Genomic DNA, 26,692 nt, shown 5'->3' with positions numbered 1-26,692 from the left:
GGGGAATTTGGTCTGTGGTTTTCTTATTCAAGCCCTTGCATTCCTCTCCATTTTGGGAAGGGGGAAGGGGGGGGACGGCGAGTGTGACTTGCGGGATGGGGGAACAAAAGGGGGGGGATCGGGGGTTTATGGGTGGATATAATTGACACGTTTTGTCATGCTGTACTTTGTTATGCAGATTTTTGCCTCTGTTCATTATGTTCTGTTACTTGTTGTTTTCTTTGTTCTGCTGGTGTTTTCATGTCAATAAAAATTGTTTACAATCTAAAAAAGGTTTGGATAATTACTTTTTGGAAAGTCTACTGCTTATTTCTAGGATAAGAAGCATAAAAATCTGCTTTACTGTTTTGAAATTTCCCCAGATACTTGTGACCTGGATCGGCCACTGTTGGAGACAGGATACTGGGCTTGCTGGATCTTAAGTCTGTCCCAGAATGACAACTTTTATATTCTTGTGTTCTTCGTATCACACAGTAGGGTCAATGCAGAAAACCATGCGTTAGAGTCAGCGAGGCCCTTATTCTATTTACTGCACTTTAAGTTAGGTGCCTAACTTAAGTGCAAAACACCATTTAAAAAAAAATAGTCTAGGAAAATGACCCACATCAGAAAGCTGTATATTTCTCCTATGCTTTGTTCCTTTAATAAACATATATATATAAAAAAAAAAAAAAAAATAGCATTTTTAAAAGTAGGCCCCTACCAGGGCCTAAAAATAAGGTCCTTGCATTGTGGCTACAGCGGCACTTTACGGGTTGCTAATGCCGGAAGTGGCATTAGACATTGTAAAGCGCCTTGGTAGCCACGAGTCACGTGTAAGGTAGGCACCGGAAATGTAGGCCTTGAAAGCCCTGGTCTAAATTTCTGGCGCCTACCTTTCTCAAAGCTGCAATTCTACAAACAGTGCCAGTGAATGACTGACACATGAACGGCAGCCATATTTTAGGCAGCTGCCGATACTGGCGCTGTTTGTAGAATCCAGGCCTGAGTGCATGGCTTCTGACATGAAATTCCCACAAAAAAACCCACCACCGAGATGTGGTAAGCAATGAACAGGCAAATTGCTGCTGCATTAAAAAGTGTGTGCCATCCCAGAAAATGGTGAATACTATAGCAGTGATGTCCCGCATTTATACACTGACAGAAAGAGAGGATTTTTTTTAACCTCTTGCATGCAAAGGGTCATTTCTACGCACCTCCCAAAAAATCCCCTCATCATCTTAATTCCCCCAACCCATCAAGATGCAGGAGCAATGCCCAGTCACTCCTACCTCTTTACCACCGTCTCAAAAAATGGCAGCGTAGCATCTGACCTTGTGCGATGCATCTTCAGTCTCACCATATGCAGTCAAATAAGGGAATGTTTCCATCCATTTGGCAGACTGACCCCCCATGTGATGCATCACAGGATGCACTGATTGGGGTCAGGGGCCACCATTTTCAATAACAGACATCAGAGAAGCAGGAGTGAATGGTGAATGTGTATCCCCGTACTTGTGTCTCTTCCTGAGGATATGTTGTGTGTGTGTTGGGAGGGGGTGTCAGGGAGTTAGCCAGGCACTAGAACAATTTTTGTGAAGGTTGGGGGATCAGAGAATTTTGTGGTAAAGAATCAGAGAATAGGAGGTTTATCAGGAGGGGTGTGGGATCCTGGGGGGCCCAGAAGGATCACGGGGTTGGGGATGTTAATAAACACCAAGGCTATTGGGGGGCTGGAAAAGTCAGAGGGATCAAAGGGTGAAGGAATCTACTAGACAACAGAGCTTTTTTTCTATATTTTGGAGGCTTAGGGACTGATCAGAAGTCATGGGGGGGAACAGAGGATTGGGGGTTCATCTCTGGGGAGACCCAGGGAGGCTATCAGCTTCTCTGACCCAATACAACTACTACAGAAAGGCAAACTAACCAATCTATCCCTCCTCAGACCTGCAAAGTCAGAACATCAGAACAGAATAGCTGATAAGTTCATTACCATTCATTTTAATATACTGTGTACCAATGTCTTTCCTGCAAATTGACTTCTGCACTGAGCTCCTTTCTGCATCATGGGCCCAGTAACATGCATGTGGACCGTTTGGTAATCATAAGCTTCTACCCATGTTAGCTTTCTGCATTGGCCCTAGTAAGAACCCAATAATTACATTACATTACATTAGAGATTTCTATTCCGCCATTACCTTGCGGTTCAAGGCGGATTACAAAAGAAATAAAAAACGGAGGGTTACAATGGAAGAATATTTGTCCTTTCTGGAGAGGTAAAGAGTAGATTATGTAGTTTCTATGTGGCAGGAAGAAGGAGGGGGGGAAGGACGGTAAGTTTGAAGTTAGGGCTGTTTCAAGAATTTCATGAAGAGTATAGTTTTATACATGCAGGAACTGCAAAACCTCCATTAACTATTGGGGTGTTCCTAGTATTTTGGGAAGTGCTATTGGGCAGTTAAGTTAGCAAAAAAAAAATTGCTACCCCAAACAGCACAGCCAATAAAACCAATGCAGTAAGCTAGACCTCATTAGGTGAGTCAACTGCTCTGTATGATCTGACAGGTTAGAAATTCATGCACGCTACCTATTTGCACAGTAACAGTAAAGAGCCCAATTCCTGTTCATGCTCTGCCCCAAAAATGTCATTTTCCATCTGAAGCATTTAATATGGCAGTTAGTGCATGCTAACAATTATCGAACTGTGCTGTTAAAGGGACACTTTTTCTAAATCTTAGCATCACATGGGCTAACAGAATTCACATTCGCTAAGTGTTATGAATCCCATTTTATACCTATGGGCTTCTTAGCATTTAGTGCATGCTAATTCCATTAGCACACACTTAGTAAAAGGGCCCCAGAGTGTGCTAACGGCCATATTATACAGCTAAGACAGCTTAGTAAATAGGCCCCTTAGATTTATTAGAAGACAGAAAGATGTTAATTTCCTGTTGTCCGCTCTCAAAGTCTATATAATTGAATAGAAATTTATTTTTTCTTCTTTTTCCTTTGGAAATGATTGATCTGATTCAAGTTGTTATATATTATACTTGACTGTTAATAAGAAATGTGATAAACAAAGAGATACAAAAAAAAAAGACAGAAAGATGTGTATATAGTTTACCAAAATAATTTGTTAAAATTATTCTGTTTTATTATTGTTTAATGACTAGAAACATCAGCACACAATAATATTGCTTATATTTTTTTCCTTCAAGCATTGCACCTTGAAAGCTGTGAGGGGTATTTTCAATATAACGTCTAAATCCAATTTTGGATGTTTTGCAGAAAACATCCAAAATTCCAGTGGCAACAGTGGCATAGTACGGGACTCTCTCCTCTTCTCTGCCCCTCTACATACCTCTTTAACCCCCTCCTTTACAAAGCCGCACTAGTATTTTTAGCACCGGCTGTGGCAGTAACAGCTTAGACACTCATAGGAATTCTGTGAGCATCAGAGCTGTTACCGCAGTGGCATGGCGCTAAAAGCTAGAGCGGCTTTGTAAAGGAGGGGTTAAATGTTCACTGGCATGAGCAGCATCTTCCACTTGCTGCTTGCACCAGCATCAGCTCCCTTCTGACATCACTTCCTGGCCGCCGGACCAGGACGTGACATCAGAAGGGAGCCGATGCCAGTGCGAGCAGAGGGTGGAAGATGCTGCTTGCACTGGTGAACATTTCAAGAGATACGTAGGGGGTGGCGACACCCAAGTGGTGGAGAAGAGTGGGGAGCGCATGGTGTGGCGATGCTGGGAGCCACCTTCCCGGGCTCCCACCTCCCTCCCTATACCACCTGAGTGACAAACATGGTATTTTCAAACCAGAAAAATGTCCCTGTTTCGGTTCAAAACTCATCTTGTTTTAGATGTTTTTGTTCTCAGTGGGCCATTTTCAAACAAAAACTGTCCAAGGGAAAAACACATAAAAACATGCCATTGGGATATCTGGAGGCCAGAAATCTTACTAGAGTGGCCATATAGACGTCCCAGCAGAGCAGTGGGGCAGCCTAGAGGGCACTGCAATGAACTTCACTTAAAGGGTCCTAGGTACACATCGCATCATAACCCCCTGATATTGTATGGTGAGCCCTCCAGGAATAGCAAAATATGTACTGTACACCACTGCAATAGTTCTAATGCCTGCAGCTGTCACATATATGTGGGTTCAGCAGGTATTTTGTGGGGTTTTGGGGCACTCACACTTTCCACCACAAATGTACCAGTTAAAGTGGGATATGAGTCTGGCTCCCCTTCTCTATATTCCATTGCACCAACCACTAGGCTACTCCAGGGACCTGCTCGATGTTTTAAGAAGAATGCGCATTATATTTGCCGCTGTCATAGTGCCTGGTACGTACTGTCATTTTCACCTCTTACGGGGTATTCTGCCCCCCCCCCCAGCAGCCCTGTACTAGTTTTATGACTCAGAAGAAACATGGGTTTTCTATGGCTCTTATGGGAGACCCGCATTTCCAAATGCCTGTTGCTTTGGCACTGTTGCTCTCGTTCAGCATCAAGTTACGTAAAGCAGCCGTTTCACCATCTGCCAATTGAAGGGTTAGTGCTATTCCCGTTTATGGAACCTTAATGCTACACGCACTTCCTTTATCCCTCCGAGGATCATGGGATCAATTTGGGCACCTTTTTGGCACTTACTGGGGAATTCTATAAACAGCAACTACATTGGGTATCACCAGGCACCCTGATTGCAGCTGCCTAGCAATGCCTAAGTTCGGGATCTGCACCCAGTTTTTTTAATTGGCTTAATCAGCGTGGTAATTGACCATGCCAGTTTTCAACCAATCCCCCTCCAAAAATACATTAATCAATTTAATAGTCTGGTGCCAAACTCTTAGGACGCCTAGTGACACCAAAGTGGAGGCACTGGCGTAGTAGGGGGGAGGGGATGTCTGCCCCAAGCATGGTCTTTGTAAAGGACGCAAGCACCCGTCCTTCTCTCTGGCCCTCTTCGCCCCTTCCCTCATGCCTCTTTAATTTTTCCTGCGCGAGCAGCATTCTGCCCGTGTCAGCGTCGCCTCTCTCCGACATCACTTCCGGGCCCCGGGCCTAGGAAGTGATGTCAGAGGGATAGCCGAAATAATGCGGGCAGCAAATTCATGCTGTTGCTCTTGCTTGGAAAATTAAAACGGTATGGGGGAAGGGAAGGGGCGGGAAGGAGCGGGGCGGGGAGAAGAGGGCGGGGATGGGGCACCACTTTCCCTCACTACACCACTGAGTGAGGCACCCTCCCATTGCTAAGGATGCCTGATGCCCATGTTTAAAAGTAGGCGTGGTTATGGACGGAGACTAGACGTGGTTGACATAGGCGTCATTAGGCATCCAACATAGGCACTGCCAAATTAGATGAGTGAAAAGCTGGCCTAATGAAGCGGAGCTTAAGTCTAGGATGCCTAGTAGAGAATGACACGGTGAAAAAATTGGTCCCCGTCACCGCCCCGTCCCCGTCTCACCATCCTCTGCACCGCCCCGTCACCGCCATTCCCTTCACCGCCCCGTCACCGCCACTGCCACCCCATTCACCGCCCCGTCACCGCCACTGCAACCCCATTCACCGCCCCGTCACCCTCACCGCTGCATATATAAAAGCCTCAAACGGGTACGATTTTAAATACTTTTCTTTATTTACGTATAAAGGAAACATTCTTTAAAACTTTAAAACTTAGTTAAATATTAGTTAATAACTATACAAAAACAAACACAACATGTACTTTTAATGCTTACAATGTTAGCCTACATGGTAAGTAGACGCGGCCGCTGTACCTAATCGCGGCAAATCGTGTACCTAATCGTGTACCAAATCGTGTACCTAATCGCGGTCACTATGCTAATCGTGATTAGCATAGTGACCGCGGCTACGGCTGCAAGTCTCCCCTCCCCCCAGCGATCACGGCAGGAGGGCACCCAACCCCTCCTGTAGACCCCCCCCAACGGCCCTCCCGACAATCGCAGCAGAAGGGTACCCAACCCCTCCTGCCGGTCCTCCCAATGGCCTCCCCTAAGATCGCCGGCAGGAGGGTACCCAACCCCTCCTGCTGGACCCCCCCCAACGAACCCTCCCACCCCGGAACCCCCTTAGTCTTACTTTCCAAGTTGGACCGGACGGCTCCTCACACGTATGGCCAGCAGGCTTGCCTCCGTCCAAATGAGGCGGGCCCGCCCCTACCCTGCCCAACCCACAGGATCCTAGGGCCTGATTGGTCTAGGCACCTAAAGCCACTCCCGCTATAGGAGGGGCCTTAGGTGCTTGGGCCAATCAGGCCCTAGGATCCTGTGGGTTAGGCAGGGGAGGGGAGGGGCGGGCCCGCCTCATTTGGACGGAGGCAGGCCTGCTGGCCAGACGAGCGAGGAGCTGTCCGGTCCAACTTGGAAAGTAAGACTAAGGGTGGTGTTTCGGGATGGCGGGGTTTGTTGGGGGAGGGTCCGGCAAGAGGGGTTGGGCACCCTCCTATTGGCGATATAGGGGGCCGTTGGGGGGGCCGGCAGGAGGGGTTGGGCACCCTCCTACCAGTGATCATAGGGGGGCTGTTGGGGAGCTGGCAGGAGGGGTTGGATATCCTCCTGCTGCGATCGTCGGGAGGGCCGTGGGGGGGGTTGGGGTTGGCAGGAGGGGATGGGTACCCTCCTGCCACGATCGTTGGGGAGGGCTGGTTCTGTCGGCATGAAGGGCTGAGCACCTTCCTGCCGGCGATCGTCGGGGGGGGCGGGTTCTATTGGCAGGAAGGGTTGATCTGACAAATGAGGAGCCAGTATATTGGGGGGCGGAGTCAATGCGGCAACGTGCAGGTGAAACACAGGTAAATAGCGGTTCCTAGAAGGGGGGACATTGGCCTGCGGGGACAAATCTATTCACCGTTTTTGCGGGCGGTGAAAGGATTTGTCCCCGCGTCTGCGGCGATTTGCTAATGAGGTCACCATAATCCGCAGCCAAACCGCAGCCACGCAGCGGTTCGCTGCGGGGATCGCTCCCCGTGTCATTCTCTAATGCCTAGCAACACCTAAGTCCACTTAGGTGCCGCTAGGTGTCATTCTATAAACAGGACTGTTGGTTTTTTTTTATTAACAACTGTGCCAAGTGGCATCTACAATGTAGGCACCTCTCAGCGCCATTTATAGAATCTGACCCTTAGTCGTTATTGAAATAGGTCTAGCTCAAAATGTCCTATTTTTTTGCCCTGGACATTTTTACAATGTTTCATTATTGCAAAAAACTGTCCACATCATATGTCCTCCCTAGTCCTAGACAAAACATCACCCCAATATACCCCCATTGTGATTTAGATAAATTGCAGAGAAAAAGGTCTTTAAAATGAATTTTGAACATAGTGAACTGGACATTTGTATAAAAGAAATCCATTTACTATTTTACTGCTTTCTGCCATTTTGGGGGATGTTTTTCAAAAATGAGCCCCTTTATGGCATATCAACTTGTTTAATAGAGATCCCTAAATCATAGCAAAATCTTGAATTAACACATCCTAATGCAAGGCTTTCCCACTTGCTAAGCATTAAAATAGGGCTTTTTCATTTTTTGTATTTTATTTGCAGGTCATATGCTAATCTTATCATTATCATGAAGCAACTAATTAGTGTGGGAGTCCTTCTTTACTGCCTCCTATTTAGGAGGTGCTGAATACTACCACATTAAGCCAGTGTTAACCAGTTAATGTGCAGAAATATGAATGTGCATAGCTGGTTAGCATTTATATGCCCATTCTCTACCTATAATACGTTTCTTCAAAAAATGTTCTAGAAACTGTTTACATATGATTATGGCTCACTACTACTATTTATCATTTCTGTAGCACTGAAAGGTGTACTCAGCACTGTACAGTCAACATGTAATAGACAGTCCCTCTCAGAAGAGCTTACAATCAAACAGGGAGGAGTTGCCGTACAGTGAGAGATTAGAGAAACTGGGCCTCTTCTCCCTTGAAAAGAAGAGACTGAGAGGGGACATGATTGAAACATTCAAAATACTGAAGGGAATAGACTTAGCAGATAAAGACAGATTGTTCACCCTCTCCAAGGTAGGGAGAACGAGAGGGCACTCTCTAAAGTTTGAAAGGGGATAAATTCCATACAAATGTAAGGAAATTCTTCTTCACCTAGAGAGTGGTAGAAAATTGGAACGCTCTTACGGAGTCTGTTATAGGGGAAAACACCCTCTAGGGATTCAAGACAAAGTTGGACAAGTTCCTGCTAAACTGGAACGTACGTAGGTGAGGCTGGACTCATTTAGAGCACTGGTCTTTGATCTGGGGGCCGCCGCGTGAGCGGACTGCTGGGCACGATGGACCAATGGTCTGACCCAGCAGCGGCAATTCTTATGTTCCTAGGGAAATTCCTGTAAGACATTTTAATGTGTCCTGTAGTAAGCATGCTAAGCCCATTCAGTGGCTTAGGAAGGGGGGAACGGGGAGTATGGACCACTCTGGGTTCCACCTGTTCAAAATTTCATCAATGTGAGCAGCATCTCCTACCTGCTGCTCACACCAGCCTCAGCTCTGTGTTTGACACCACTTCCTGGTCACGGGACCAGGAAGTGACATCAGAGGATGAACTGAGGCCGATGTAAGCATCAGGTAGAAGATACTGCTTGCTGCCAGAGAAGATTTTATGGAAGGAAGGAGCGCAGTGGGTGCACGATGCACTGATGCTGGGCGCCACCACCTCAGGTGCTTACGTCCCTTGATACACCATTGAGCCCATGTTAGATAGGTTTACCAGATTTTACATATGTAAAATCCAGACCCCTAGACCCCCCCCAGGCCCATCCAGTTCCACCCATCCCCACCCCCTTATGCCCACGTCACACCCCAGCTTCACCCCTCAGCCTGCTTGTCTCAGTCAGGAGGGCATCTACGAATGCCCCTCCCAATGCAATTTGCTTTTCAAAACCCGTACACACTACTGGGTTTTGAAAACCCATCCGGACACCCAGACATGCCCTCTAAAAAGAGAACATGTCCAGGTACCCAGACTTCTGAACAACAGACTCAAGCTAAAATATTCATTGGAAAAAAATTGTTAGCAATGCAATGGGAAAAAAAATAGCTAAAGGTTGTTCTCTGGCTACCGACATTGCCCTTCTTCAAAACTGCTTTGGCTTTCCTGCCTGATTATATACCACTAATGGGAGCAAGAGATTCCAATGTCAAGTCCTATTAAAAAAGAACAATCCAAGTGAGGGCTTGCCTGGCTCTGAGGGTCTTGGCCTCCCAAAAAACTAGGGAGGACAGTCACAGGCTGCTGCACAAGCACTGGCCTAAGATTTGCCAAAAGGAGGCACCTAAGGCCTTTCTTCAGACAACTCTATAGAAGAACACCAAGTCACAATTTTGGTTTGTTTCCCTCAAATTTTAACTATGACCCCGATTCTCAAATTAGCAGTTGCCTTAAAAGTGGCCATCATGCATCAGCACCGGTTTCAGACTCATGCCAACGTGAAAGATAGGCACCAGAAATGTAGACCAGGGTTTTCCAGGCCTACATTGCACCTATGTAGGCGCTTTAGGCTGCCTAACACCGCTTCCAGCGTTGGCCATGCCTACTTTGGTGTTGGACAGCCTAAAGCACCTACATAGGCACGATTCTGGCGTTCATTAATTCCCTATAGACGTTGGAGCAATTACTGCAGCCACTAGCATAGCTTTGTAAAAGAAGGGGGTAAATGTTTTAATATAGTGTAAATATCTCCAAACCTTTGGGAATTATGTAACATACAGTGATCCTCCTGTTTTACAGATAGATAGATAGATACACATATTTCATGATAGTGGTGACATTTTTAACAATAGGAAAACATTAGTGTTATGAATAGAAAGCGTTTTCGTCTGATTGAAGCTTTAAAAGTACCTGTTCCCTTCTAAACTTATTATTGAGGAGAGGACTGTTTCCTCTTCCTTGTTCCACGTGGGAACAAATGATGTCAACAGGAGAAATTACAGCAGGACTACGCTAATTGAACAGTTCAAGATCCTAGGAAGGAAACTGAAGCTGAGGACACAGAAGATAGCATTCTCAGAGATTCTGCCAGTACCGAGGGCAGACGTGAAGAGGCAGACCGAGCTACAAGCAATAAACGCTTGGTTGAGGAGATGGTGCGAAGAAGAAGGATTCCTTTTTGTAAGAAACTGGACAACTTTTTGGGGGAAGAACAAGCTCTTCAGGAGGGACGGACTACACCTGAGCAAGGCAGGAACGAGACTGCTAGCAAACAACGTCAAGAGAGGAATTGAGCAGGCTTTAAACTGAGAAGAAGGGGAAAGCCGATAATCGACCTGACGTCGACGGTTCGGACAAGAGTATCCAAAGAAGATACTGAGCGGGAAAAATGCTGGGAACAGGCAAGAGACGAACAACAGAAGCTGTTGACCAACAAAAAGGGCAAACAGATAAAATTAGAGGAACAGGAGAGATCAGGAAATCAGGTTGCAGATAATAAAGATACACCAAAACATGAGGAAGAAAAGATCAGAAAAGATACACCAAAAAATGAGGAAGAAAGGAACAGAAATGAGGGACTGGCAGCCCAACTAGGGGATGGTAAGAGGAGCAAAACACATGTAAAACCAGCAGAGAAAAGAAAAGACCAGGACTTAAATTGCTTGTACGCTAATGCAAGGAGCCTAAAGACCAAAATGGGAGAATTAGAAGTCATAGCCAAAAAAGAAAACCTAGACATCATTGGAATCACGGAAACATGGTGGAATGAAGATAACCAGTGGGACGTAGTGCTGCCAGGGTACAAACTCTATAGAAGAGACAGGACCCACAAGAAGGGTGGAGGAATAGCACTATACATAAAAGACACCATTCCCTCGTCCAGAGTGGATATAGAACCAAAGGCGGAAGGACTGGAGTCATTATGGGTAAAATTACCAGGAAAAAGTGGCCTTGACATAAGATTGGGTCTATACTATCGTCCACCTGGACAAACGGAAGCAAACGACAAAGATCTGGCAGCAGAACTGAGGCGGGAAGGCAACAACAGGAATGTGACAGTAATGGGAGACTTTAACTACCCCGGGATAAACTGGAATATTGGAAACTCAAACTGTGCGAGGGAAACAGAATTCTTAGAGGCTGTGAGGGACTGCTTTATGGAGCAGCTTGTCAAGGAACCAACAAGAGGATATGCCACTCTTGACCTAATCCTAAACGGAATAGGGGGACCTGCAAAAGAAGTGGAAGTAGTAGGACCACTAGGAAACAGCGATCACAACATGATCCAGTACAAATTAGGAGTAAGTACAGCAAAAGGGAAGAGAACCACAGTGACAACGTTCAACTTCAAGAAAGGAAACTATGATGCTATGAGAGCAATGGTTAAAAAAAAACTTAGAAACAGCTCAAGGAAAACAGAAACTGTAGAGCAAGCCTGGTCTCTATTCAAGGGCACAGTGCAAGAAGCACAACATATGTACATCCCCAGATTTAGAAAAGGGTGCAAAAAAAACCGAACAAAAAACCCCGCATGGATAAACGACGAGGTGAAGAAAGCGATAGGAGACAAGAAAAAATCATTCCGGAAATGGAAAAAGGACCAAACTGGGGAAAACTGGAATGAACACAGGAAACACCAAAGAGAATGTCATCAAGTGGTTAGGAGAGCGAAAAGAGAATACGAAGAGAAACTGGCCAGGGAGGCAAAAAACTTCAAATCATTCTTCAGATATGTTAAGGGGAAGAAACCAGCGAGGGAGGAAGTAGGACCGTTGGATGATGGAGACGAAAAGGGAGTGATAAAGGAGCAAAAAGAGGTAGCCGACAGGTTAAACAAATTCTTCTCGTCAGTCTTCACAAGCGAGGACACATCCAGTGTACCGGAACCCGACGTGATCTTCCATGGTGACCAAGAAGAAAAACTGTCAGCAATAGAGGTGAGCCATGAGGATGTCCTCCAACAGATAGATAGATTGAAAAGTGACAAATCACCAGGCCCGGACGGAATCCACCCTAGGGTACTAAAAGAACTAAGAAATGAGATAGCGGAAATACTCCAAATAGTTTGCAACCTATCCCTGAAAACTGGAGAGATTCCGGAGGACTGGAAGATAGCAAATGTTACACCTATCTTTAAAAAGGGGTCAAGAGGAGACCCGGGAAACTATAGGCCGGTAAGTTTGACATCGGTTCCAGGCAAGATGGTAGAAGCACTGATAAAGGATAGCATCTGTGAGCACATCGAAAAAAATGGGCTGATGAAAGCGAGCCAACATGGCTTCTGCAAGGGAAGATCGTGCCAAACAAACTTACTGCACTTCTTTGAGGGGGTAAACAGCCAGTTGGACAAAGGGGAACCTGTAGACATCATTTACCTTGACTTCCAAAAGGCCTTTGACAAAGTACCCCATGAGCGGCTGCTTAGGAAGCTATGGAACCACGGGGTGGAAGGGGACGTATACAGATGGATTAAACACTGGTTGGCAGGCAGGAGACAGAGGGTTGGAGTGAAGGGTCACTACTCGGGCTGGAGGAAAGTCACGAGCGGAGTTCCGCAGGGGTCTGTACTTGGACCGCTGCTGTTCAATATATTTATAAATGACCTGGAAACGGGGACGAAATGTGAAGTTATAAAATTTGCGGACGACACTAAACTCTGTAGAAGGGTTAGAACTACGGAAGAGTGTGAGGACCTACAAAGGGACCTAAACAAACTGGAGGAGTGGGCGAATAAATGGCAGATGAAATTCAATGTAGGGAAATGCAAGGTCATGCATATAGGGAGAAAAAACCCGATGTTCAGCTACCAAATGGGGGGATTAGTATTAGAGGGAAGTAACCTTGAAAGAGATTTGGGTGTATTGGTGGATACAACAATGAAGTCAACGGCGCAATGCGCAGCAGCCGCGAAGAAGGCAAACAGAATGTTGGGTATTATTAAAAATGGTATTACGACCAGAACAAAAGAAGTCATCCTGCCGTTGTATCGGGCAATGGTGCGCCCGCACCTGGAGTACTGTGTTCAGTATTGGTCACCGTACCTCAAGAAGGATATGGCAATACTTGAGAGGGTCCAGAGAAGAGCGACACGAATGATTAAGGGCATGGAAAACCTTTCATACACTGAAAGACTGGAGAGACTGGAGCTCTTCTCCCTGGAAAAGCGGAGACTCAGAGGAGACATGATAGAGACCTACAAGATCATGAAGGGCATAGAGAAAGTAGAGAGAGAGAGATTCTTCAAATTTTCAAAACATAAAAGAACAAGAGGGCACTCGGAAAAATTGGAAGGGGACAGATTCAAAACAAATGCTAGGAAGTTTTTCTTTACTCAGCGGGTGGTGGACACCTGGAATGCGCTTCCAGAGGACGTAATAGGGCAGAGTACGGTAATGGGGTTTAAGAAAGGATTGGACAATTTCCTGTTGGAAAAGGGGATAGAGGGGTATAGATAGAGGATTGCTGCACAGGTCCTGGACCTGTTGGGCCGCCGCGTGAGCGGACTGCTGGGCGCGATGGACCTCGGGTCTGACCCGGCAGAGGCATTGCTTATGTTCTTATGTTCTTATGATATGATTTATTGGTTTAAAAAAAAATATTTAAATTAGAGACCAGTTATTACAATATAATGACTAAGTTTCTGATTGGTAAGTGTGAACACAAATTATATCTGTAGGCTCACACTTTTTATCTCCCATACATTAACTCCCTTATCTTTCCTCACACTGCCAGTGTAATTTGGATGCATTTAGTCCAGGGCATAATTTTAAACAGAACTCTTACCCACCCTTCTTTTATGAATGCATAGCGCAGGTTTTAACAATGGCGGTAACTGTTCCGACGCTCATAGAATTCCTATGAGCATTGGAATAGTTACCGCTGCTGCCACTGCTAAAACCCACGCTGTGCGTTCGTAATAGAGGGGGTTAACCCTTTCAGGACCATAAGGATCGTAGGCCAATTTTTGTTGTTTTGACGACATTTTTATGGTAAAAAGGGCTTGCAGATGCCAAAAAATTGATTTTTTTTTTGTGAAATATCATTATTTTTATTTAAAAAATCATACTTCTGGCTTATGGACAGTGTGGCAAGTGAATCTTCTCGTCAATCTGGCAACGACGCTAATGAATGAATGTCGGAACCAGTTTGTTTACATAAAGGCAGTATCATATGGAATCCGTACATATCAAATTTAGAACTGTAGACTATCCCAATCAAAATTTATAGGATTTTAAAGTTATGGGACAAATATGTCCCTTGGTCCTGAAAGGGTTAAATACAAACTATGTTAAATATTTGTTGGATAATTAGTAAGCAAGAATATTTATTAATATTACAGGTAGTAACATTGGGAGAGGGGTAGTTTTGATTTCAACAAATTCCTTTCCCTCCTCCGTCCCCTTCCCTGCACAAATCCACTACATCACCAAAACCTGCCATTTCTTTCTCTATAATATTGCCAAAATCCAACCCTTCCTCTCTGAGCACACTTCCAAAACCTTCTATTTATTCAATTTTCTATACCATTCTCCCAAGGGAGCTCAGAATTACATGAATTTATTGAGGTACTTTATCCATATGCCTAGATTACCGCACCCTGCTTCTCACTGATCTCCCGCTTAACCATCTCTCTCCCCTTCAATCCGTTCAAAATCCTAAGGAACGACTTATATTCTGCTGGCGTTAGTTCTAGCGCAGGTTTAGCGCACGCTAAAAGTCGGCATGCGCTAAAAACGCTATCGCAGCTTAGTAAAAGGAGCCCTAAATCTTTGCCAGCAACTTTTCTCTGAAATCACTTTCTGGTCGCAGGACCAGGAAGTGGCATCAGAGGGAAATCCAGCGTCGGCGGGAGCAGCAGGCCAGAAAAGCTGCACACGCTGGTGAAGATTTAAAGAGGTACGCCAATGGGAGGGCATGAATATGGCATGGTGGGTGAGGAAGGAGCTAGGGGGCAGAGAAGAGGGCATGGGGTGCCACCACCCCAGGCACCTCCTACCCTCACTACGCCGCATCCCGCCTATTCCCCCTCCCATGGCCATGCCCCCCTTTTCAGATCCACGCATTAGAATTTACATGCCCCACTTTATAGAATATGCTTAGAAAGTGGTGCACGTGCATTCTAATTAGTACCAATCAGTGCCCCCAACTGCATGTTAGTGGCCAGTTATTATCACCAATTTGCTCACTAAATAATGCAATGGAGTGCACAATTTGGCCACGTGACCAAAGTTGCACACACAACTTTAATCACCATGTATAGAATCCAGGGGACTCTTCAAAGAGCGTGCACCATTATCATCGGACAAAAAAGAAGAAATATGATATATTTTTTTTCTTCTTTAAAACCAAAAAAGGAAAGCAATTGACAGTCCATCCCTAATTATAGCTAATGTTGATTTTTCTAATAGAGCTAAGCACACGTTGATTGGCATGACTAGCAGAACCGTCTGTGTTTGGACAAATACCTCTCTTTAGGCAGAGAAAGTTATATTTGTGCAAGATTCCCACCTGAGTTGTAATTGACGATGTCCACTCCTAGGGCTGGACTCTTCCTTTTCCTTGGCCTCCCTTTCTGCACAGTGCCGGTGCCATTGAAGTAAGGCAGTGCGGCCAGCCCTCCACTTTTAGCGGTCAGCTCCGTGTAGCCCAGCTGTGGGTGAAACTCTCCTTGCAAGAGGCATTCGAAATGGACCCTGCAGTAAACAAGGTTGTCTTTCATGCCAAAGTGGTCGCCTGTGGTCAGAGTCTTGTTGCAGGTGGTGCAAGTGAAGCAGCTCAGGTGGTAAACGGATTCCCTGGCTCTCATGACCATTTCGGAGGCTGAGATCCCAAGGTGGCAGCGGGCACATCTCTGCACAGAGAACCTCCTGAAGACAAAAAGTGAGCTTGAGCAAGACATACAGAGTGGAAGGGGCTCTTTCTTCAAGCACTCAGTTCTGTGCTAACCCCCTTAGCATCACACTTTTTTTTTGTTGTTGTTTTATTAGCAACATGCAATTTTATTGGTTTAATTTTTCTAATTTACCATTCAGCTCTAACCCAGTCCTTAGATTGCCAAAGTGACAAACTGTTTTGCATCTGCCACGCTGGTATAAAAAGCAGGAATGGCCCAGGCTCTAAAACAGCCTAATGATTTCTACCAAAGGAATCTCCATTCTGAAGAACGGGTTTTGTTGGGGGAGGGGGAGGGTATGAGGGGAAATCTCTCACCTCTAATATCTAGGGACAAGCTGAAGAGCATCCATTTAACATGTTGTGTGACAATAATAAATCATCAATCAATCATGTCTGCCTGTGGTGAAAAATAAAGATATCAGCAATTGCTCTTTCTGGTTCAGCAAAATAACTTTTTTGTGGATTCATTGGTAACCTAATGAGAATCTACTTTTGAAATCAAGATGGAAGGAGGAGAGAGAAGGGGGCTCACTACACGATCTAGAGAGATGATACTTAAATGGGTAAAGCAGGTGAGAGAAGGGAAAGGATTTTTTTTTTTTAATAAGAACATAAGAACTGCCATCTCCGGATCAGACCTTCGGTCCATCAAGTCCGGCGATCTGCACACGTGGAGGCCCTGCCAGGTGTACACCTGTCGTAATTTATAGTCCACCATAATTTATAATTTATAATTTATAGTCATACCATAACCGTGGATTGAAGACAAAGTTTTATTTTATTTTTCTTTCCAGCTTATGATTTATCTTTAATCTTATATATTGTTTTGCCTTTTGTCTTTGTTTTGTTCTATTTCTATCATTTAAATTTCTCCAGAATTCTACTGTTCAACGGCTCCCCCTTCTGCTTCTATTCCTTTCTCTCCTCTCTTCTACCTTCCAAAGTATTTAGATCAATGCTGTCTTGTTAAAATGTTTATTTTATTTTTATTTTTCCTCTAACTCTACTTTTCACTTCTCTATTACCCTCCAGGTACTTTAGTTAGATTGTGAGCCTTCGGGACAGTAAGGGAATTTTTCAAGTACCTTTCTTATTTCTAATCTTAATGTATATTTTCTGTAAACCGCTTAGAACCTAACGGATGTAGCGGTATATAAGAAATAAATTACATTACATTACATTACATGCCTCTCTTAAGGAGATATGCATCTAGTTTGCTCTTGAAGCCTAGGACGGTCGTTTCCGCAATAATCTCATCTGGGAGGGCATTCCAGGTGTCCACCACTCTTATAATGAAGTCTTATAACATTTGACTAGAAGTATATAACTGGTTGCTTATTCAATCTAAAACATTTATTTATTTAATTTTCTATACTGTTCTCCCAAGGGACTTCAGAGCAGTTGACATGAATTTATTCAGGTACTCAAGCATTTTGCCCTGTCTGTCCTGGCATTCTATCTAATGTACTTGGGGCAATGGGAGGGATTAAGTGACTTGCCCAGGGTCACAGGGAGCTGTAGCTTTAACCACTGCGCCACACACTCCCTGTCTGACATTCTTGTTGGACAGACATTAGTACAGGGCCATGAATTCCTGTATTGTACTACTGAAAGAAGTGCTTCAGAAAGTGCCTTTCTAACATTAGTTTTATTTGTTTCTGAAAACTGGATTTATGCAATTCTAATTTTGTATCGACCCTGAAATTGCCCCATGCTGCACCACTGCACCAAGCTAGCACTGGCAGATGAGCTTCATTCTGCATTAAATTAGGTCTACACAGGACAGGGCAATTTTTGGCTGCCAATGGCATAATTGAAGTCACAAGCATAAATCTATCCCTCCCCCTCCCCCTGCTGTATAGTTTAATACCAAGAATACTGAATGCCCACAGTTTACGCCATCGTCCCGTGTTCCAAAGATTTTGTCACACTAGAAATCTGGGATATTAAAGGGCAGTGGCAGGAATTTAGCAGTAAGTGAGTAGGTGTTTATGGAAAAGTATTAGGCTGAAGATACTGTTCAGTTCGCAAAGGGGTCCTTTTACTAAGGCGTGGCATAGAATATAATGGGCGCTCTACCATTTAGGGCACGCTAATCGTTAGCGCACGCTAAATCGGTTAGTGCACCTTAATACAAGGACCCCAATATGTTTTAAACTTCAGATATTGATACACAAGGGAGAAAGAGTTTATTCTGAAAATCTCATTAAGATGCAGCAAATAAGATTCCAATATAGATGCGGCCGGAGCATTGGTCTAATTTCTGCAGGTAAGTTCTGAATGCACACCCACTCCTTTCTCAAAGATGCATAAATGAAGATAAAGGAAACTGAACTATTAATAAGGACTTGGGTAGCAGACCTTGATAAATCAGGCCTTAAGCCGTTTTGTTGTCCCTTTTGATTTCAGCTATTAGAAAAACGGGCCTACTGCAGAACTCTGAAAGCAGAATGAACAAAAAAGCGAGACTCTACATCCGAAGAGACAAAATTTAAAAGACAGAGATTCAGCACCTTATCAGTGTGATTACTTTAAAAACTAGTAATTTAATCCAAACAAAGGTGCCATCAGATGTAAGATGGTGCCAGGGTGCTCAGTGCCTGGAACGAAGGTATCAAAATAATGAAAGAAGGGGAAGGATCACCTTGTTAACATTTTCAGGGGCGACAAGTGTAAGGATTGTGTTGACCTTGTTTGTTGTCATGTTCAGGTGTATGGACAGCCCCTTGGGTGCCATCCTTATACCTGAACCATTTTTGTTTAATAAATATAAGATTTTTATTTTTTTTTTTAATCTGATGCGAGGCAGCTCTTAAGCAGAAAATAAAGTCATTTCTCTACAGCCACAACTGTGCATTCAGGGCTTTCCAGAACTCCTTAAGTGTTTTGTTATTTTGCCCAGAGTTCTGCACAGTTTTTGAAATAGAAGGGGAAAGAGTAAAAAAAAAAAAAAAAAAATTAAGTTAAGTTAAGTTTAAAAAAAAAAAATCTTCAGCAAGTGTTATTACTTCCAAATATCCATTTTCTATCATACATCTTGTTTCTGGATTAACAATTTCTGGACAGCGTAATATGTATAACTATATATGTACCTGTAATAATCCTCCTTGCAGTAAATGCTACCATCCTTGGCAAAACAGGTGAGTTCCGACTCCAAAGCCAGTTTACATTCACAGCATTTAAGACACCGGAGGTGCCACTGTTTGTCCACAGCAAGCAGGTAGTATCTGTCTGAAATCTTCCCTCCACAACCAGCACATAAAGCAGGCTTTTCAGGGCTCATGGGGGGCAAACTCTGTGAAACAACAACAGGGGAGTGCAGAATAAATAAAGGGAGAGGAAAGGACACTTTCTGGTTCACCCCATCATAATTATTGATGCCTAGTGCAGAGCAAAACTTTTCTGCGGAAAGTCGGATTTAAGACCTAGTAGCTTCTGTTGTAGATGTGGCCTTCAAATATAGGTCTAAATAAAATATCCCAGCATGATTTTTTTCCTTGAAGATTCTAGGACAATGTGTGCATAAATTATGTGCATAATATGCCATTAACCGCCCTCCACTTTGAAAATCAAATTCACCTATTTCAGAGCCATTCTGGTTGACTTGTGAACCCCTGTACAAGGCACGGGCACTTAAACAATATGTTTGGGGAGGGGGGTTTATATCAAAACTTATAATATTGATAATACCATGGGAATCTCGGAAAACAAAATATAGCCTCCCACCCCCCAGATAATTTGTTCCGTTAGATTTTCCCAAGATACTGGGTTTCACCTCAATGTTCAAGCTTTTGTTAGACACAAAGTTAAACTTAATTGCAGAAGTTGGGTGGTGAATGGGATTTCCCGCTACTCGCAAGATCTCTATGGCCTGACGCCTTGCAAGATTTCTGATCGCTTCCATTTTATCAAATTTAATTAAGTAGGATATTTTAGTTTCATAGAGGTGAGAATTTTCAGATGTTGAACTTCATGGGCCCTTAAATTGTGTAAATCCTTTCTGTGTGAAACAAATTTTAAAAATGCATGAAAAATGAGACTATGAAAATAGGATAGCAAATTATCTCAGAATATATATATATATATATATATATATATATATATTAGCATCCTCTAAACTTTACAGTTAAAATATTTTGTGAATTGGTATTAGGAAAAATGGTTCTGTCTTGTATTCCCAACCTTTAAGCCCTAAATAAACTGCAGATAGGCTGATAATTAATTATCTGCCTATAAGCTTAGTTTTACAAAATGCTATTCGTTAAGAATTTGTCTGGTTCGGTTTGGAACATTTTGAGACTGTGATACTTAGTTTAAATAATAATAATAATAATTTGATAGGAACAGAGACTTTCCCCTTTTTTTCCACTTTCAAAACCTTTAACATTTTCCACATAGATTTTATTTCTTTAATACTGACGTGGACCTTTGAGAAAATAATTAAATTCTGAAGGGGAGAAAATCAAAGGAAGACATCGCTTTCAGAAAAACAGTTTTAAACATAGCAGAATCTAGTCAGCTCTCGCCCAGTTTCCTTCCCCCCACCCCAATTGGTTTCTACTCGGTTTACCACCTAAAACTAAATACAAACCCGAGGAGATTTCACATTCTTGACACAAGAGCAACATCTCTAGAGGTCTAAGTTAAAGGTTAACAAGCTTTAGATGGAATAACCCGGCCCTCTCCACCTTTAGCTACTTGTGGATTTTCTGAACTGAATTAAAACTGCAAAATGGAGATCTCTATGGTCCTCTCTCCAAGCAGGAGGTGAGAAAGGGCAAAACCAAATGAGCTGATGAGTTTACATGACTTCTTGGATTCTTTTTTTTTTTTCCTTACCGTTTCTCTCCCGTTCATCTGCACCCCCTTAACCTGCAAGCGAGTCTCCGCAGTCTTCGATCTCCTCTCCATCTCCTCCATGATCCCTTGGATGTGGCCCCCGGAGATGCCGTGGAAAAGCATGACTGCCGGACGGAAAGCACACGGGGGTTCTTCCGCTCTGCACCCCACTATTTCCATATACAGAACCCCCGGCGTTCTTTAGTCCAAATCCACCAGGTCTCTGCCAACCGCACGGCGCTTTGTGAAAGGCCGCCCCCCCGGCACCCACAAAAGGGGGGGGAAGCGCGCCCCGAAGAGTGTCCTAGAGATATGCAAGAAAGCAAACAAATTATGGACAAGAAAAAGTTCTAGATCTACAGTCTGATCGGACAGAGGCAAATGAAATGGCAAAAAAAAACCATAGATACTGCTTGGGCCTGCAGATGACGTTTTTTCTTTTTAAGAGCTAGAGAAGAGACCAAATTCTGCAGGACCTCCCTGGCTGTGTTACAGCTTCCAGCGTCTGGAGGTTGGAATTGGGAATACTGGCTCTGGAGTGGTGTCCAATTTGTTGAGACTAAAGCCAGCCCTTTTTTTTTTTTTTTTCTCAATAATGTTGTAGGAGGAGTTCCCTCCCTGGAACTGCCACTGATTTTTATTCAGACAACAAAGACCTGTCATGCTTTTCTTAACCCCCAGCGATAAGCAAGCACTGACAAACATTGGGATTGGGGGAAGTTTAGATCCGAACCTTCTTCATCCCCCACCCCTCCCACCCATATACATACACGAACCAGCACCATCTCCCGCAGCCTTTACATCAGATAGTGGATTTTGTATTAAAAATTGAATAAAAAGTTATTGATTCTTTTTCCTATGCTAGGCTTTGTGATAGGTAACTTACACAGTTTAAAGCATACAGAGCAATGTTGTTGAGAGGATAGGAAGAGTGCGTTTCTGAAAAAGCCATAGAAATAAATACTTTCTTTTTTTTTTTTTTTTTTAATCTTTATTGATTTTCCATTACTAACAAAAAGTGCAACGCAATATTCATATCAGTAACAATAAAAAAAGTACTTTCATTAAAATAGGTTTGGGCCATGTAAAAAAATTTTCTGTTTCTAAACCCGATAACAACATGGAATCCAAAATTGCAAAATATCATACTAGGTACCAGTTCGTTCTGGATCTTACCCATCAGGTCTTACACTTCCAGTTTGAGAGAGAGATTTTTATTTAATAGTTTTATAATAATCCTAAAGTACCATAAAACTATATCAAAGTAGCAAAAGGTACAGAGGAAGATGGAGTACCCCAATTTTTTATTTTTATTTTCAGACTGTCGTCTTTCACGGAATAAGAGTAGATTTGGGCTTCACAAAATTCATGTAAATGGTGCATTTGCCCGAATAATCCTAAAAATCACCTCCGAAATCTTTAAAATTACTCATCCTCCTAAACGTTATTGCGCTATCTAAAAGGAGAATTTATTATGCTTTGGGGGGAAAAAACAGCATGTTTAATTTCAACATTAGGATATAATATAATTTCTTTCTGTCTTTTTTTTTTTTTTTACTTTTCACACTAGGTGTTGCCAGCTACCAATTGTTTCCTGACACCTCGGTACCTTCGGAAGAATCTTCCTGGCGGCAGAACTGTTCCTTGGGGACTCCCACACGACCCAGCAGCACAGGTCGCGGAAACGCACACCAAAAAAAAAAATTAAAAAAAAAATCAACCAAGCAAAGCCCTGTTTCCTTTCCAGAGTCTTCGAATGGCTCCTCCCGAGGGGGCGGGAGTGCAATCTGCAGTCACCTCTTGCCACGGGCCCATCCCAGGACATGGGCTGCCTTTCTCCTCTCCATGCAAAGCAGCGGAAATTGACGTTATTTGCAGAGTGTCAGAATACCGCTCATTTAAAAAAAAAAAAAACATTTTCAAGAAAAAAAAAAAAAAAAAATTGAAGTTAATCAACTGAAATAAACCGGATTTTTTCCCCCCTCTTGGCATATTAGATCTTTGACAGCGGGGCTGCTATTTACAGTAAGTAATGGAATTAGTCCTTTGAGTGTAAATCTTTTTTTTCGTTGTTTTTTTTTTTCTTCCAAAAGATAACGCAGCAATAGATAGGCAGAAGGCAAGACACAGTCACGGAAAATCTTTTCTTTGGGAAAGGTAAGAAGGCAGTCTTCTGGCAAGTAAACCAATAAACAGGTTTCAGTAAATAAAGGCGGGGTGTCCTTAGAGAAAACAAGTCTATCAGCCCGACTAATACACGGGGAAAAGAGGAACAGAGGCCTGTTAGCAGCCTCCCTTCTGTTTTCCAGTCTCAATATAATTCACATAATATGGAGTAAAAAAAAACAAATTTTTAAAAAAAAACTAATAATAATTAATGGGGAGGAGGGGGGGAATCATAATATTTCGGATGTAGCTGATAGTATAGAAAGACCAAAGCAAAAACCGAGGAAACCTCCTTTAGGACAATATGGATTCCGTTTAGTGACCTCTCTACACCTGCTGACATCTGAGGTCCAAACTGGGTGTCTTAGAGATAATTTGATTCGAATTCAAGTTAGGATTCTGTGGCCACTAGTTGAGATGAGAATTCCTTCAGGGTTTCTTTTCTTTGTATGTTAAGTGTTTCCCCCTCACCCTCTTTACAAATATACGGGAATAGATGCCATTCTGTTATTCTCACTGATTTGTCTGTTTATTTTTCTAACCTCTCATGAGTCTCTTTATAGAAATACACGGGCTGGATTGACAAATCCGGAGGAATACTTACTACAATAATTATGCCACTATTTCGTTCTCGTTTCTGTTTCGTTCTTTGCTTTCTGGTGTTAACCTTCCCACGTACAGGAATACTTGAAGAGTAACACGGTCGCGGACAGCCAGGCATGGTTTTTGAGCAAGCAAAGCCAAGAGCAAAACCAGAAGGGTCTGCTCTTGATCCAGTCCCGATTAAACATGCAGCTTTCCGTCGCATCCTATCCCCTTCTGTGATGTTACATCATTTTACTAACCCAAGAAAGGGGCTTCTCTGCTGTTTGCAATGGAGTGGCAACGAAAGAAACGCTGTTACCTGCATTGAATGAAATTGTACCCTGCAAGCTGGGGTATTCGCACTCTTTTTCTCGGGGAGGGGAGGGTGTCTGGCTGACCGTTTTCTCCCCCATTCAGCGCAAACATTCAGGTGCACCAACGCTTCTTTAAGCTTTCAGGTGGCTTGTAAAAAGTATTGTGACATTTCCATAATCTATGTTAGTTCAATGACTCTGTTATGAATAATTGGTTTGATCCAATAACAAAACTCAGAAAAGGCTAAATCCCCTTACCACTGGGTGCATGACTTTTGCTCCGTCAACTAATTGTTAAAGATACGAGGGGCCGCTGCGAAGTTCTCAGCCCAACCAAAAAGGGAAACTTACAAGTTATTCCACACTTGTCTTGACACTTTTCGTTTCAATGATATGAAATGAGACGAAAAGTGTCACGAAAAGTGCGAAATAACTTGTAAGTTTCTCTTTTTTGGTTGGGCTAAGAACTTCGCAGCGGGCCCTCATCCACTACAAGCGCTGGCTGCTGCAGAGCTGCGCCGAAACTCAGCCAATTCTAGGCGTTTTCTTATTAGAGCCCCAGGAGGTGGATGGAAAACCAGGTTACATTCCTGGAGCTGCGGGATCAAAAAGTTCGTTCCCAGCATCAAGCATGCGTTTCTATTTCCCAAAGGTTATAAAGACAATGGGGATTTGTTTCTGTTATTTCGCACTATGGCTCTTAGCAAGCGCTAGCACGTTTCCTTTAAGGAGCAGGCATTCGGTTCTATCCTTAGGACTTTTCGTAGAATAAATTTTAAAAAAATGAATACGGCAAGAATCTTCCACAACCAAATTAATCTAGAATCTAATCTCTCAGCGTTCTTTTAGCCATTATTAGCAACCAAACAAAATTGTTGTAGGAGGAGAAAAAAGATGATGTTATTCCTGTCTCTCATGGTGATGGAGTTTGTACAATTATAACGCGATATTTACCAAGTCCTTTTATTTATATATAGTTTAACTATTTTAAGCTAATGATAATAAGTAAAGCAGAAGAACGCTTGTACTGACGTAAATAGCCCGGATTAGCTAGACTAATTATAGATAGTTTTCCTGACTGTATACTTTCACTAAACAAACCAATAACGTGAAAATTCCTTTGCCTTTTCTTATTGTCATCGAAAGGTTATTGCACTAAACTCAATCTCAGCCTTTGCAGTTTACCTTTTCATGGGACAGTTCGCGTGTCATTTGCATATTTTTTTCTGCCCCAGGCTACAGGCTAAAGCCTATTGCAGCGTAAAGGGTAATTAGCAGGACTCAGGCCAAACACTGCTCCCATATTTCATGACTGTATAAGTGTAAGATAGCGCCTATACAATAAACGACTGCGTTTCTACCTTGAACGAAATGTGGCTTTAGCCCGAGGAAGAAGAAAAAGCGAGGGGTCTCTTCTATTAGACACGATCTGGAGTCTCATTATGGAGACGGTTCTCTGATATCATGGCATGATATTATATACTAATTGCTAACCGCAGGAACAATGCAGACCAGAGAGAGAACGGGATCCCGTTACCAGTTAACCTCCCAATTATTTGAGTGTTTTCTAGAAAAAGAAACTGTTTTTTTTTTCATCTGTATTAATTGCCTTTATTCCTTTTTCAATATTAAGATTTTTTTGTGCCGTATGCGCTATACTGGTAACGAAATGCACAAAAATAATCTTTACATTTTGTAGAAAAAAAAAAAAACAAAAACAAGAAAGTATGTTTTCCTGTGCTATAGCCATTGTACCAAAAGGTAAATTAAAAGACGAGAAAAGCAATCGATGACGTAGCAACTACCCAATTAAGAATATATTTGGTTTCAAACTCCAGCGCTCATCTGTTTACAATAATTTATGATTTCCTTTCTTGTTTCTGATGATTGTCTGACGCAATGAAATAGCAATAAAATATGGAAATTCAAAGTAATTTAACAAAGAATAGAAAAACAATTCTTTACACAACATATCAGTCTTATTAAAACGTTCCATAGCTAGAGAGAAATCACAAAGTGCGTCCAATAAAATCTCTAAAATTAAAATAATTAAAAAAAAAAAAAAAAAATATATATATATATATATATATATATATATATATATGACAACCCATGTAAGCTAGTGGCACTATTAAAAGAAGAACTGTGTGAAAATCTAGGAGATTAGAAGCGCACATGGAGACTCCAAATCGCACGAGAATGTAGACTTTAGACTTCTCATTAGACTTCCGAGCAGGGGAAGCAATATGCCACCGATCCTTAACATTTCACATTGTTATTTTCCAGTCAAGTGTACAGAAACGTTTTTCTGATTTCTCTAGGCTGCGTGAAGCGGGCTAACGCTGGCTTAGAGCAGACTTTAAACCCTAGCGCCAGTTAGAGAAACAGTAGGCTAAGCCTGGAGTTAATGCCCGCTTCCAAGGACGAGGGAACGCGATAGGCTTCTTTGATCGACAGAGGCAGAATATACCAAATGTGCAAGGTGAATGCACGAGGTCATTGGCCATTATCACTGTTAGTTTAAAAAAACGGAGGACATTATTATTAGCAGCCGTGAAACACAAAGAACCGAGCGCGTCTTACCTTGCGACTCCAGCAGCCTCTCCTTCAAAACTGTTGCCTTGTTGACGGAGGGGTGGGGGGTTTTAATGGTGGAGAGATGGCAATTCTCCTGCCAGTAGATGGGGGTTGTTCCTTCTCCCTCCAGAGAACCCCCAAGTTAATTAAAATAAATAAGCTGTGTGCTGCATAAATTCGTTCACCCCCCCACCCCCGCCTCCACTTCTCCCAAGCTCTAATATAGTATTGACTTAAAATGTTAAGCGAGCCTAACCTCTATTGCAAGACAGTTCTACCTGAATTCTTATTTTAAGGCTTGTCCTTCAAAACAAATAAAAAGAAGTAAATAGAAATATAAAGCAATTCCGTGTTGTTGTTTTTTTGTACAGC

The 26,692-nt window shown here is 42.9% G+C and overlaps 1 protein-coding gene across 7 annotated transcripts in view; it reads right to left on the bottom strand.

The window, feature by feature from the left end:
* The window catches only part of LHX9 (LIM homeobox 9), a 47,806-nt gene extending 21,327 nt beyond the window's left edge, over positions 1-26,479 (bottom strand). The window contains exons 1-4 of one of the 7 annotated variants that reach the window (XM_033917128.1): positions 26,327-26,479; positions 20,679-20,982; positions 18,932-19,134; positions 15,453-15,811 (exon numbers count right to left, since the gene is read on the bottom strand). In XM_033917128.1, coding sequence (XP_033773019.1) covers positions 15,453-15,811; positions 18,932-19,134; positions 20,679-20,858 — 742 coding nt within the window. In that variant the 5' untranslated portion in view covers positions 20,859-20,982; positions 26,327-26,479. Of the gene's footprint in view, positions 1-15,452; positions 15,812-18,931; positions 19,135-20,678; positions 20,983-22,236; positions 22,262-22,287; positions 22,562-23,448; positions 23,717-23,748; positions 23,849-25,104; positions 25,216-26,326 lie in introns of those variants that run through there. The other 6 variants (XM_033917131.1, XM_033917132.1, XM_033917129.1 and 3 more) reach the window with 6 other exon arrangements.
* Between the last annotated feature and the right edge of the window lie 213 nt (positions 26,480-26,692).

This window comes from Geotrypetes seraphini, chromosome 12 (genome assembly GCF_902459505.1).
Source record: "Geotrypetes seraphini chromosome 12, aGeoSer1.1, whole genome shotgun sequence".
NCBI classification, from domain to species: Eukaryota; Metazoa; Chordata; class Amphibia; order Gymnophiona; family Dermophiidae; genus Geotrypetes; species Geotrypetes seraphini.
This window is presented reverse-complemented; position numbering and strand designations above follow the sequence as displayed.